We start from the raw sequence: 13,770 nt of genomic DNA, 5'->3' as shown, positions 1-13,770 counted from the left end.
GGGAGCCTTTTTGCTAGACATGCCCACATGTCTTATCTGCTGGTATCAGCCAGATGTCTCAGTTCAGGGGCCAGCTGTAGCAAATCCAGATGTCCACAGCTGAGATACCAGTCTCCCTTATCTCACCTTGTGGAAGCATCTCAGTTGCTCCCTGTTTTTTTATTGTAAAGTTGAAGCATGAGCCAACCCAACTAAATCCCAAAGGACTTTGTTTCCTAGCACAGACCACAGAGCTGCCCTGAGCCCAGCTGTCTGGAGTGTTCACAGCCCCCACCCTGCATTAGTGACCTGACCTGGGAAAACCCCCAAGCCTGTGCCCATGCCAAGCTCTGACCCAGTCGTCAGCAGCTTCTGCATGGTCCTGGGCGTAGGGTTGGCCCTGACTCCCTGGCGCTGTGGTTGCAGGCATGTTCGGCCTGCCACGGCCCTGGTACTTCCCTTTCCAGAAGTCTTACTGGCTGGGCAATGGGCGTGTGGAGACCTGGGAGTGGACCTGGCCATGGTCACGCACCACCCGCCTCAGCATCATGGAGGAGGATCAGGCCTGTGCCATGGAGAGCCGGAGGCTGGGTGAGGGCAGTGGGGAGCAGAAGTGGGTGGCACAAGGGTGGCCCTGGCTCTGCCACAGGCCTTGGCCATGGACTCCTGTGCTCTCGCCAGGGCAGGATACTGGGCCTTTCTGGGATCTGTGACTGTGGCGTGGGAGGGGGAAAATTGGTGAGAAGCAGAGGGGAAGGGACCACAAGCCAGCATAGCCACCATAGGATGGAGGCGGATTGATTCATTCCCAGGGAGCCCCACTCAAAGCCTGGCTTCACTGCCCTCCCCTGACTCCTCACCATCCTACTGTCACAGCAGAGGAGACAAGGGGCATTGAGGAGGAGCCAACACACCTCCCCTTGGTTGTCTGCATCGACAAGCTCACCAAAGTCTACAAGACAGACAAGAAGCTGGCACTAAACAAGCTGAGCCTCAACCTCTACGAGAACCAGGTTGTGTCCTTCCTGGGGCACAACGGTGCAGGCAAGACTACCACCATGTGAGTACCTGTCCATGTAGACAGAGACCATGTTCCTCTGGCCAGCTGCAGAGTGTGAGGCAGGGACTTTGGGATGTCTCTGCAGGGTCCTGTGGCAGCTGATGCCATGCCCAGAGGGCAGCAGTATGGGTGTGGGGCTAGCACAAACATGGGGCAGGCAGTAGGCTCATGGCCTTGTGCTGATATTGCTCTGCCTGAGGCCGAGCAGATGCTCCCAGAGATGGTGGTTGGGACTGGGGCCAGACTGAGGAATATGAGCTCCCTCACACTGTTGCCTTTCTCCATCCATACAGGTCCATCCTCACTGGCTTGTTCCCTCCAACATCGGGCTCTGCTACCATCTATGGCCATGATATCCGTACAGAGATGGACAAGATCCGGAAGAACCTGGGCATGTGTCCCCAGCACAATGTGCTCTTTGACAGGCTGACGGTGGAGGAGCATCTCTGGTTCTACTCGCAGCTCAAGAGCATGGCAGAGGAGGAGATCCGCAAGGAGATGGACAAGTAGGCACCCTCCAGCTCCTTTGTCTTCATCCATGCCTTTGGCATGAGTGAGTCTCCTTCCTGCTTGCTATGCCAGGAGGGGTGATCTGGTGGCAGAGGAGTCCCATAGAGCAGTTTCACCAAGTATTTTCCCACCCTTGGGGTGTCAGGCTGTGGAAGTGAGCAGAAGATGCTCATAGCCTTACTGCAGCTGGGCAGTCCCAGCAGCCGAAAGCTGCAGATACCATGTGAGGAAGAGGCATTACATACTCCTCACAGGCACTGAGCACCATTACAGCCCCTCCAGCATTCCTGGTGCTTCTGCCCTGTCCCCAGGATGATTGAGGATCTGGAACTCTCCAACAAACGGCACTGCCAGGTGCAGACTCTCTCAGGTGGCATGAAGAGGAAGCTGTCAGTGGCCATTGCCTTTGTGGGTGGGTCGCGGGCTGTTATCTTGGATGAACCCACAGCTGGTGTAGACCCATATGCCCGAAGGGCCATCTGGGACCTCATCCTCAAGTACAAGCCAGGTGAGCAGAGCTGGGCAGAGCCTGGCATGCTCCTCTGTGGCAGCCATGGCTCCTCTGCTGAAGCTTTGTGCTGCCATCAGGGAGGACCATCTTGCTTTCCACACACCACATGGATGAGGCTGACCTGCTGGGGGACCGCATCGCCATCATCTCCCATGGCAAGCTCAAGTGCTGTGGTTCCCCGTTGTTCCTCAAGAGCACCTATGGTGACGGCTACAGGCTGACAGTGGTGAAGAAGCAGTCAGACACCAGGAATGGCACAGGTCTGGGGAGTAGTGGGACCCTTTGTTAAGGCAGTAGATGGCACCAGCTCTTCTTCAGCCCAGCAAAGGAGAAGTCAACACCCAAGTATTCCTATCCTGAGTCTTCTTAGGCCACATGGAGGGCAAAGGGGATGGGCACAGGTGTAGGAGGTCCCAGCTGGGTCCTTGGCCAGACCTTACACAGTGGCATTTGTCTCCAGGTGCTGGTTTTTATTGAGCCTGTGGGTTGCCCACTGAGATGTCCAGTGTGGGCAACATTGCAGAACACCATCCCCAGGCCAATGAGGGTGACACGAAAACCCCTGTGGCACTGGGGAGTAGGGGAAATGTGGTGGGTCTTGGTGTGAAGCCAGGTGTGAACTGACCAATGGGTACTGCCCCTCTGCCCCAGAGCCAGGCCAGCCACACAGCCCCCTGGGCCACTCATCTGTCAGCCCCTGCTCTGAGCCTCGTGTCTCCCAGTTCATCAAGAAGTACGTGGCCTCCTGCCTCCTCATCTCAGACACCAACACAGAGCTCTCCTACATCCTGCCCAGTGAGGCCGTCAAGAAAGGCTGCTTTGAGAGGCTCTTCCAGGTACCTGCAGGGGTGGCAGAATGTGCAGGCAAGGCGTTGTGGCACTGTGGACAACTGTCCTCCTCACACAGCACTTTGCTCCCACAGCACTTGGAGCAGAGCCTGGAAGAGCTGGACCTCACCAGTTTTGGGCTGATGGACACCACACTGGAGGAGGTCTTCCTGAAGGTGTCTGAGGAGGACCAGTCTCTGGAGAACAGTGACGTGGGTACGGGCACTGGCGGGGGAACAAGGTGCTGCTGGGGTGAATGAGGGGCTGTGTGATCTTGCTGGCCTTGGTGGCTGCAGGAATCTCCTGTCCCAGGTAGAGGAGAGATTTCCAGCAGAGCCCATCCTGGCTGAGGGCAACCAGCCTCTGCTCCACTCTGGGATAGTGGCTATAGTTACTCCCACCTGGAATAGTGGCTAACTCTGGTGTCCTCAGCACAGGTCTCCAGAGGATGCCAGAGAGATGCTCCAAGGGCTGGAGTACCTCTGTCATGGAGCCAGGCTGGGAGAGCTGTGGGTGTTGACCTGGAGAAGGCTCCAGGGAGACCTTATGGCACCTTCTAATGCCTAAAGGGGGCTTGAAAAAATGAGAAAGAGGACTTTACATGGGCAGATAGTGTTAGAATAAGGGGGGAATGGTTTTAAACTAAAAGAGGAAAAGTTTAGATTAGATGGTAGAAGGAAATTCTCCCCTGTGGGGGTGGTGGAGGCCCCTGGCACAGGTTGTGCAGAGGAGCTGTGGGTACACTATCCCTGGAAGTGTTCAAGGTTGGATGGGGCTTGGAGCAACCTGGTCTAGCAAAAGGTGTCCCTGTACATGGCAGGGGTGTGGAATGAGATGATTGACCAACCCAATCATCTTCCAACCCAAACCAGTCTGTGATACGATCCATCCCCAGTTGGTGCCATGCTGCAATGAAGAGTAGCGTGGCTGGTGGCAACCCACATTTTTTTCTTTCAGACGTGAAGGAGTCCAAGGATGCCCTGCAGCCACCCGCCTCTGAGCTGAGCCCAAAGTCTGAAGCCAACAGAGAGCCCCTGCCCGAAGCAGCCATGCCAGAGAAGCCCGAGGTGGAGCTCAGCAACCTGGTGACCTGCTCCAAGCTGGCGCAGTCGCAGGCATCCCTGCGCTCAGCGTCCTCGGTGGGCTCCGTGCGTGGCGATGAAGGTGGGGCTTATTCCGAATTCTTTGGGGATTACGCGCCCCTGTTCGATAACCAGCAGGACCCCGATAACATCAGTCTGCAAGGTTGGTGCCGCTGGTGCCCGGCCAGCGGCAGGGGCCAGGGGAGGCACTTATCTGGGACATGAGGGTTTGCCCAGGGTAGGCAGAGCTGGCCTAGTCTCTTGGGGTATGTGGTTGTGTCTGAGATGAGTGGCTGTGACTGCTGGGACGAGAGCCTGTGGGGAGGGGGCTGATGAAGCAGCCAGCACCCAGACAGCCACAGCCTGGGTGGGAGGGCTGGGAACAGGCTCCTTCCACAAGTTTGCGCCCCATACTGGTAGGGTGGCATGAGGATCTCATGCCAACGTGTGGAGCCAGTGAGAGCAGCCTGTGTTGGCTTTGCCTCTGCCTCCTTTGGGTCTCCAGTGCCACCTTGCAGACTTGCCCCACTAACATGCCCTCTTCCTACACTGGCACCAGTTGGGTTTCTTCTCTTGGTCCATGGGCACAGAGTCACCTTCCAGGTGATGGCTTTACCTGTCATACCCTGCCCTGGGTGCAAGGCTCTCCCTGCCTGGATGCTGGGATTGCTGGGTAGAGAGGGTTCAGGAAAGCCTTGAGGTTATTGCTGTAGTCAGAGATCCTGTTCTGGGTTATCTCACAACTCTTGTGACTAATTTAGGGATGTACCACCTCTTCCCCCCATCAGGTCTGTGAGAAGCAGAGCTGTGACAGTGCTGTGACAGAGCTCCCACTGTCTTGCTGGGACTCCCTCCTGTGTCTTGTCCCCTTTTCCTGACTGTGCTGACCCCCTCTCCAGCTGGCAGAGCTGATGGGAAAATGGAGGGGTCCTAGAAAAAAGCAGCAAATTAGATTGTTTTTTTAAAAAACTATTGTTGAAATTTTCATTTTGGGGCCGAGAGGAACCTGCCAGCCAGATACCTTGCTTTCCACTGCACTGCTGCTGTGGCCCAGTGGCAGAGTTGGGGTTGGGTGCTGCCCTGACTCTTGGGGTGGCTGAGCTGGGCTGAGTGTTTGGCTCAGCTTCCTGGGAGCCCAGGCAGGTGTGGGAGCAACTGTGCCAGAGGGCTGATGTCCCTTTCCCTCCCAGAGCAAGAAGCAGAGGTGGAAGCAGAGGATTGTGACCTGGCAGGTCAGGGGAGCTTCAAGCTGGAAGGCTCGTGGCTGAAGCTGCGCCAGTTCCATGGGCTGATAGTCAAACGCTTCCACTGCGCCAAGCGCAACACCAAGGCCCTCTTCTCACAGATCCTCCTGCCTGCCTTTTTCGTCTGTGTGGCCATGACTGTGGCGCTCTCCGTGCCTGAAATAGGTGCATGCAAGCCACCTACCTACCTGCATGCTGGGAGACCTGTTCTGCCTGCCCCAGTGTGGCCACTGGCTGCAGGAGGACAAGGCCAAGGCAGTCTCCCTGTATGCAGTGGTGCTGTGGGTACGAGCAGGTTCCTGTCTCTGTCCCCACAGGTGATCTGCCACCCCTCATCCTCTCGCCATCCCAGTACCACAACTACACCCAGCCTAAGGGCAACTTCATTCCATACGCCAACGAGGAACGGCATGAGTACCGGTGAGAGCTGCCACCACTAGTGAGCAGCACCCCGTGCCCAAGGCCCATCCCTGACTCCATCTGTGGGACTGCAAGGGGGGCAAGTGGGGAGGGCAGCCCACAGCAGGCTTAGTGCCTGGGCTGGTTCAGGCTTGGAGCAGAGCCCTGATAGAAAGCAAGCTCTATGCTGGCCAGGGTGTCTCTGGGAGATGTGCCAGCCCTAACACTGTGACTAACAGCTCAGTCATGCCAGGCACAGGCTGTGTGTGCCCATTAGTGCCAAGGCCTCAGGGAGGTCCCAGAAGAAGATGGCCATGGTGCTGAGACTTGTCTCCTGCTCCTTGCTCCTGCAGCATTAGGCTGTCTCCCGATGCCAGCCCTCAGCAGCTGGTGAACACTTTCCATCTGCCCTCTGGTGTGGGGGCCACCTGCGTGTTAAAGACACCCTTCAACAACACGCTGGACCAGCCCATGCAGACCCTCAACCTCAACAGCAATGAGTCCAAAATGCTGGCAGCCAAGTACTTTGATGCCATGTGCATCGACTCCTTCACCCAGGGCCTTCCACTTTCCAACTTTGTGCCGCCACCTCCATCCCCGGCTCCCTCTGACTACCCCATGTCACTGGATGAGGACCTGCTCCATGCTTGGAACTCCACAACCTTCTCCACTGTTAAAGGTATCAGCTATGCTGGGTGCTTTTGTGTCTGGGATTTGTCTCCAGCAGGGAGATGATGCCTCTCCTCCCTTAAGTGGCTCCAGGGACCCCTGGGAGTACCTGTTAGTCTGGCCTGGCCACACAGCCAGAGCTTTGTTGGGCTGAACTTGTGGGTTTGGCTCTGGAACACGGTCCTCATTCAGCCCCAGCCATGCCAGTGGAGCCCCTTGGATGGTGACACTGTCACAAAGCCCTGTGGCCAGCCTTGCGTCACCTTTGCTGGACATGGTCCCCAGCACTTTCATTCTCCAGCCACACTTCATGGCCCATCTCTGAATCTCTCTTCCCCCAAAGCTTTTCACACATCCATCTCTTGGTCACCAGGACCCTTGCTGCCCAACCCTCATGTTATCCCCAGCAGCTGAGACAGGCAGGAGCCTGGCTGTAGCCACCCCTTCTATTCCTCAGGGACTGTGACCTCAGCCCCTGCCCTGCCCCGCATCATCCATGAGCCCATCAAGTGCACGTGCTCCATGCAGGGGACTGGCTTCTCCTGTCCTAGTGGCGTGGGGGGCCATCCCCCGCAGATGAAGGTGGTGACAGGGGACATCCTGACAGACATCACAGGGCGCAACGTCTCTGAGTATCTGCTCTACACCTCGGATCGCTTCCGGCTGCACAGGCAAGAGGGGAGGCTGGGAGGGTCTGCCGTGCACCATAGAGCAGGTGTGAGAACCAGGGGCCTGGGGACATCTGCCCCAGGGTGCTGGCTGGAGTCAGCAACATGCTTAAGCATGGTTCCACCCCTGGAGGTGGGGGACAGCAGTTTCAGCTTCCACAACAATGTCTTGTTCCACAGGTATGGGGCACTTACATTTGGAAATGTCCAGAAATCCATCCCGGCCTCCTTTGGAGCCAGGGCTCCGGCCACAGTGCGCAAGATTGCTGTGCGGAGAACGGCCCAGGTGGGACAGCACTGCATCTCAGGGGAGGGGACATAGGTGGGGAGGAAAGGGGACACCCCTGGGATGGCTCTGCCACCTTGCTCTCCAAGTGCTTTGGGAGGCTCCAGCCATGGGAGAATGATCAGCAGGTCGCCCAGCACAGTCAGCAATGGCCTGTTCTCCCCACAGCCTTGAGCACAGGACACCTGCCCTGTGGCTGGCTGTCACTCCCATCCTATCCCTCCTTCCCAGTACATCTCTGGGCCCAGCTCTCTTGCCATCTCCCCCTGTTCTGCTCTCCTCCTCCAGGTCTTCTACAACAACAAAGGCTACCACAGCATGCCCACATACCTCAATGCCCTCAACAATGCCATCCTGAGAGCCAACCTGCCCAAGAGCAAGGGCAACCCTGCTGCCTATGGTGAGGATCTGGAGGTGTTTGAGGGCAGGAGCATGTCAGAAAAAGCATTAAGGGCATGGTCCAACCAGGCTCCAAAGTGCAGTGTCCACCTTGGGCCAAGCAGGCTAGTGTCCAACTGGAACAAGGGTTCACACACCTCAGCTCTGAGATATGAGAGCTGGGATGTCCCAAAGTGCCGTTTGAAAGTGCCTGGGGTTATGACATGTCCAAGGGTGCTCTCCAGTGAGGGGAGGGCTTGACCTTGAGGTGCTGAGTTGCTTCAGAGAGCCTAGCTCCTTCTGAGGTTCAGGTTGGAAACCCATCCTGCTCAGAGCCAGGACCAGGCAGACTGGGAACAGGGGTCTGTGTCCCAAGCCAGTTTTCATGCTTCCATGTTTCTTCTTGGTCGTTGTTGCAGGCATCACAGTCACCAATCACCCCATGAACAAAACGAGTGCCAGCCTGTCCCTGGATTACCTGTAGGTCCAAGGAGAGGAGGGTCTGAGGGAGGGTGGCTGTCCCATGGGAGGTAGGGGGCTTTTTACTGGTGGTTGCAGGGGAAGGCCAAGGCTTCTGCTCCACAGGCTGTGTGATGGGGAGGACAGGGTGGCTGTGATGTGGGGGTCCCTGTGCCATGCCCTGCTCTGTCCCACATCAGAGTGGGTGGCTGTTCCCAAGACAACCAAGGGTGATGGAGTCCCTGCTTTCTTTGCTCCCCATCCAGCCTGCAAGGCACAGATGTGGTGATTGCCATCTTCATCATTGTGGCCATGTCCTTTGTCCCAGCCAGCTTTGTTGTATTCCTGGTGGCCGAAAAGGCCACCAAGGCCAAACACTTGCAGTTTGTGAGTGGCTGTGACCCCGTCATCTACTGGTTGGCCAACTACATGTGGGACATGGTAAGCAGGACACTTGGCCCCACTGGCCAAGCCTCTGGAGCTGTGCCAGGGAGTGGGCAGTCACAGAACTTTCTCTCTTCTCCAGCTAAACTACCTGGTGCCAGCCACATGCTGCATCATCATCCTGTTTGTGTTTGACCTCCCAGCATATACCTCTCCCACCAACTTCCCTGCTGTCCTCTCCCTCTTCCTGCTTTATGGGTATGTTGCACAGAGATCAGGAGGCACTGGGGATGCCTCCAGAGTCTTATGGGGTGGTGGTTTTAAATGAAAATTTAGTCATTTAGACCAGATATTAAGAAGAAATTTTTCTTAATGGGGTGGTGAGGCCCTGCCACAGATTGCCCAGAGAAGCTGTGGCTGCCCCATTCATGGAAATGTTGTAAGGCCAGGTTGGGCAGCTTGGAGCGCTAGTGGAAGGTGTCCCTGCTCACGGCCAGGAACTGGATTAGATGATCTTGAAAGGTCCTTTCCAGTCCAAACCGTTATGTGATGTTCTGCATCTTCTATAGCTGGTTGGGTGTGGTGACTGTGAGGGCTGGAGCGGGGGAGCCTGGGAACAGCAGGATGGCAATGGGCAGTCCCAAGGCTGGGGGCCCCTCTGCTGTCATACTGACGTGTGCTGCTTCCTCTCACCTCCCCAGCTGGTCCATCACCCCTATTATGTACCCGGCCTCCTTCTGGTTTGAGGTGCCCAGCTCCGCTTATGTCTTCCTTATCGTCATCAACCTCTTCATTGGCATCACAGCCACTGTCGCCACGTTCCTGCTGCAGCTCTTTGAGCACGACAAGGTACCGCATTCACCGCTCTGCTGACAGCCACCAGGAGGGAGACGCTGACATCTGTTTGTGGCGTGGCTCAGGCTGGGAGGGACCTCAGGAGGTTTTCTCTCATCAGCCATGAGACCTGACTGGGCTGGATTTTGGAGATCCTGATCCTACCACTCACTCAGGGTTGTTTGATGGTTGTGTGCTCTCTGGTGTCCTCACAGGATTTGAAGGTGGTGAACAGCTACCTGAAGAGCTGCTTCCTTGTGTTCCCTAACTACAACCTGGGCCATGGCCTGATGGAGATGGCCTACAATGAATACATCAATGAGTACTATGCCAAGATTGGTATGGCTTCTTGTTCTCTCCCTCCCTTGCTCCAGGGCATGTGGGGCTGGAGGGGACCATGATGCTGGCACATCCCCCCAGCCTGCCCCCATGGAGTTGTCCCAAGGCCCAGAGCAGCCTGGAGCAAAAAGCCAAGGGGGTGGACTAGATGAGGCACAGAAGAAGACATGGCTGAGGGTCCGCTGCCTGTGGTGGGCTATCATTTATCTGTGCTATGACAGGAGGGATGGGGGCTGCAGGGACTTTCCTTCCAGACAGGGTTTCTTGGGGGCTGCACTGCCCAACCAACTTTTGCCACAGTTTCATCCTGGCTTCAGAAGCTCCCTGCTCTCTGCTTTTTGAGCAGCTTCTGTATAAAACCCAGGTGCTGCTGGCATTATGAGGGACAATTTTGGGTCAGGATTTGACAAATGCCTCTGATTCCACTCCCAACTGGGTTGATTCATCCTACTGAATTTGAGAACTTGCTGGATGATTTCCACAGCGCCATACACTGAGAGGGAACTGTGTTGCGACCAGCCCAGGCAGCTGTGGTGGGAGAGCATGGGAGCTGTGTCAGTGTCATGGGTCTCTCCTCTTCCTCCTATTCAGGGCAGTTTGATAAAATGAAATCACCCTTTGAATGGGACATCGTGACACGGGGGCTTGTTGCCATGACCATTGAAGGCTTTGTTGGCTTCTTCATCACCATCATGTGCCAGTACAACTTCTTCCGGAAGCCCCAGTGAGTGTGGCACAGGGCAGGGATGTTGGGGCTGGCCATGGGGTAAAGATTTGCCATTGGGACCCTTGAGTTTCAGGCTGCCCTTCTGGTGGTGTTGAGTGGGAACTGCCCAGGCCTGGCAGGGATGCAGCTCTTGGTCTCACATTCCCCTCTGTCTCTGCCCCCTCCCACAGGCGCCTGCCTGTCTCCACTAAACCCATTGAAGATGACGTTGATGTGGCCAATGAGAGGCACCGGGTCCTGCGTGGTGATGCCGACAATGACATGCTAAAGATCGAGAACCTAACAAAGGTGGGGGTTGCATCAGGCTGCAAGGAGACTCCTGGGACCAGCCCAGCCCAGGGATGTGGGTGGGGCAGTGGGTCCAGGTGGCTCCTGGTGGGTTGAGTCCCCATCCCCTTCCCTGCCAGGTGTACAAGTCTCGTAAGATTGGGCGCATCCTGGCTGTGGACCGGCTGTGTGTGGGTGTGCGCCCTGGGGAATGCTTTGGGCTGCTGGGTGTCAACGGTGCAGGCAAGACCACAACATTCAAGATGCTGACAGGGGATGAGAGCACCACAGGTGGAGAGGCCTTCATTAATGGACACAGGTAAGGGGGCTTGGGGTTGGAGGGCTCCCAGGATGAAGCAGCGTGAGTGAACTGGTGTGTCCCAGTGCAACTCTGGAGCCTCGTGTCCTGGGTGACCATCAGCCTGGGGTGTGGGGCAAGAGACAGTGGCCCTATGCTAGGGCTGCCCACTGGAGATTTTCCTCGGGGAAGATGCTCCAGTGTAAAGGCGTGTGAAAGGGGGCTCAGCAGCAGTCCTCACAAAAAGAATTCCTTCTTCCCACAAACCTTTAATCCTCTCCCACAGCATCCTGAAGGAGCTCCTGCAGGTCCAGCAGAGCTTGGGCTACTGCCCCCAGTTCGACGCGCTCTTTGATGAGCTGACAGCCCAGGAGCACCTGGAGCTCTACACCCGCCTGCGTGGCATCCCCTGGAAGGATGAGGAGCGGGTAGGGCTCTGGGCAAGCAGATGGCAGCATCCAAGGCCTGGTGCTGTGCCACAGGGATGGCATCTCACTGGGCAACAGCGACTGAGCTAGTGCTGCTGCTATTGTGACAGTGCCTCCCTGGCAGTGGGCCCATATGGGCTACCAGAGCCAGGCACATGCACTCGCATGTCCCCACCCGTGCTCATGGCTGTGCCAGGGGTGGCTATGAGGCTCCCCTGATTGGCACATGGCTTGTAGTCCCCTTGGAAGCTGACACGCCAGAGACTTCTGCCTGCTCGGCCAGCCCCATGGCCTTGGCAGGATGACAGCAGTTCCCCATGCCTTGCAGGTGGTCAAGTGGGCACTGAAGAAGCTGGAGTTGACCAAGTACGCAGACAAGCCCGCCAGCACCTACAGCGGGGGCAACAAGAGGAAGCTATCCACAGCCATCGCACTCATCGGATACCCAGCCTTCATCTTCCTGGTGCGCCCTGAGGGTAGAAAAATGACCCCAGGTGGGAGGTGCCCACCCCCTGCTTCACCACACACCACTCATTTCCTGGATTGTGGGATAGTGGTCTGAGTTGGACTCAGGACAGGAAGGGAGTGGCAGGGTCCCTCCCAGGGCTGGCATGTCTGAGGGTGCTGTCTATCCCCCAGGATGAGCCAACCACAGGGATGGACCCCAAGGCACGGCGCTTCCTCTGGAACCTCATCCTGGATGTCATCAAAACTGGTCGCTCCGTGGTGCTCACGTCTCACAGGTCCAGGGGGGTTCTGTTAGCCCATGATGCCTCCAAGCACCTGGGGTGCTGTGTGGGAGGGATAGGGCTCCCTGGTCCCCAGGGAATGGCATTTGGTAGGGGGAGGCATGGGACACCTTCTGCTGCCTTCTCTCATCCCTGCTGGTGGGGCCAAAGCACTTGGGTGATGGGCTGGGAGGCCCAGCTCTCCACCTACCCCCACCATAGCCCTGGCATTGTCCTCTGATGCCCCCTCCGCTGAACCCTCCCTTGTCACCTCAGCATGGAGGAGTGTGAGGCCCTCTGCACCCGCCTGGCCATCATGGTGAATGGGCGGCTCAAGTGTCTCGGCAGCATTCAGCACCTGAAGAACAGGTAAGAGCCTGGCAGGAGCTCATTATGGCTGCATGAGGCACACAGGCAGCCTGTGTGTGCTGCTGGCCAGGGCGGGGCTGGGTCCCCATGGCTGGGTGATAGTGTGGGATCCATGACATGATACTGCCTCTGTGTGGGTGCTGCTTCAGAGGTGGGTAGGGAACAGGGTCACTGAAGTGCTCTGCCAGTGGCCTGGTGTCCAGTAGTGGCGGCCTGAGAGCACTGTCCCCTTCCATAGGATCATGGGGGTGCAGATGAGGGGCCAGGTCCTCATGGGGTGCCTTGTTCCTGTGCAGGTTTGGTGATGGCTACATGATCACAGTGCGCACCAAGTCCAGCCTCAATGTCAAGGAGGTGGTGAGGTTCTTCAACCGTAACTTCCCTGAAGCTGTCCTCAAGGTGAGCTGCCCATGGTGGCTATGCTGTCCCCTGCCAGCCCCCACATCAGGGCACAAGCAGCCTTCATCCTCCATGGGGTGATGGGAGGGAATCTGGGAGTGAGGGCTCAGTGCCCCCTCTATGACCACCCCCCAGGAGCGTCATCACACCAAGGCCCAGTACCAGCTGAAATCGGACCAGATCTCACTGGCACAAGTTTTCAGCAAGATGGAGCAGGTGGTGGATGTGCTGGGCATTGAAGACTACTCTGTCAGCCAAACCACACTGGACAATGTAAGACTGGAGACAGCATAGGCAGCTGGATGCTTGTCCCCAGGGAGTGACAAAGTGCTAGGCAGGATCCGACTTTGGGGCAGAGGTTTGAGCGAGATGGGGAACATGGTGGCAGCCACTGCATGGCAGGATGCACTGGCTCCTCACCTGGCAAGCATAGGATGGAGATGCCTGCAAGTACCTGAGTCTCCTGCCTCTTCCTCCTCAGGTGTTTGTGAATTTTGCCAAGAAGCAAAGCGACAACCTGGAGCAGCAGGAGACTAGCCCCAGCTGTGTCCTGCAGTCACCCCTGGAGCGCGTGCTGAGCCTGCTGCGCCCCCGCACTGTCCCCACTGAGCTGCGGGCCCTTGTGGTGGAGGAGCAGGAGGACCTGGAGACTGACGACGAAGGCCTCATCAGCTTTGAGGAGGAGAGGGTGAGAGGTTGTCCCTATATCTGGGTGTTCCTGTGGACCACAGGTGGTCTCACCTGTGTCTGTGCCATGGGCCCTGGGACTGGGTGCTGTGACACCACAAAGGTGGCACAATGGAGCCAGGGCTGGGCCCAGGAGGGGTGGGGACTCTCTTGGAGAGGTGTCTGCTCTGCCACCTGTGCCAGACTCTGGCCCCAGATGCCCTGGGTGGGCTGGCTAAGTGGGCAGCCCCTGAGCCG

The 13,770-nt window shown here is 57.2% G+C and overlaps 1 protein-coding gene across 5 annotated transcripts in view; it reads left to right on the top strand.

The window, feature by feature from the left end:
* Positions 1-13,770, top strand: part of ABCA2 (ATP binding cassette subfamily A member 2) — a 32,228-nt gene that overhangs the window by 17,980 nt on the left and 478 nt on the right. For 2 of the 5 annotated variants that reach the window (XM_086858181.1, XM_023937988.2), the window contains 29 exons: positions 406-570; positions 856-1,039; positions 1,333-1,545; positions 1,861-2,057; positions 2,138-2,320; positions 2,712-2,896; positions 2,984-3,104; positions 3,846-4,133; positions 5,161-5,379; positions 5,532-5,634; positions 5,967-6,292; positions 6,740-6,953; positions 7,131-7,236; positions 7,525-7,636; positions 8,034-8,094; positions 8,340-8,514; positions 8,600-8,715; positions 9,159-9,306; positions 9,507-9,630; positions 10,222-10,354; positions 10,528-10,645; positions 10,765-10,943; positions 11,209-11,350; positions 11,679-11,813; positions 11,990-12,093; positions 12,355-12,447; positions 12,744-12,846; positions 12,982-13,119; positions 13,328-13,534. In XM_086858181.1, coding sequence (XP_086714307.1) covers positions 406-570; positions 856-1,039; positions 1,333-1,545; positions 1,861-2,057; positions 2,138-2,320; positions 2,712-2,896; positions 2,984-3,104; positions 3,846-4,133; positions 5,161-5,379; positions 5,532-5,634; positions 5,967-6,292; positions 6,740-6,953; positions 7,131-7,236; positions 7,525-7,636; positions 8,034-8,094; positions 8,340-8,514; positions 8,600-8,715; positions 9,159-9,306; positions 9,507-9,630; positions 10,222-10,354; positions 10,528-10,645; positions 10,765-10,943; positions 11,209-11,350; positions 11,679-11,813; positions 11,990-12,093; positions 12,355-12,447; positions 12,744-12,846; positions 12,982-13,119; positions 13,328-13,534 — 4,592 coding nt within the window. The remainder of the gene's footprint in view (positions 1-405; positions 571-855; positions 1,040-1,332; positions 1,546-1,860; positions 2,058-2,137; positions 2,321-2,711; positions 2,897-2,983; positions 3,105-3,845; positions 4,134-5,160; positions 5,380-5,531; positions 5,635-5,966; positions 6,293-6,739; positions 6,954-7,130; positions 7,237-7,524; positions 7,637-8,033; positions 8,095-8,339; positions 8,515-8,599; positions 8,716-9,158; positions 9,307-9,506; positions 9,631-10,221; positions 10,355-10,527; positions 10,646-10,764; positions 10,944-11,208; positions 11,351-11,678; positions 11,814-11,989; positions 12,094-12,354; positions 12,448-12,743; positions 12,847-12,981; positions 13,120-13,327; positions 13,535-13,770) is intronic. The other 3 variants (XM_086858184.1, XM_086858182.1, XM_086858183.1) reach the window with 3 other exon arrangements.

Source organism: Cyanistes caeruleus, chromosome 20, assembly GCF_971803275.1.
Source record: "Cyanistes caeruleus chromosome 20, bCyaCae1.hap1.1, whole genome shotgun sequence".
Taxonomy (NCBI): Eukaryota; Metazoa; Chordata; class Aves; order Passeriformes; family Paridae; genus Cyanistes; species Cyanistes caeruleus.
Note: the sequence above shows the minus strand (reverse complement) of the source record. Positions and strands in the feature narration are given on the sequence as shown.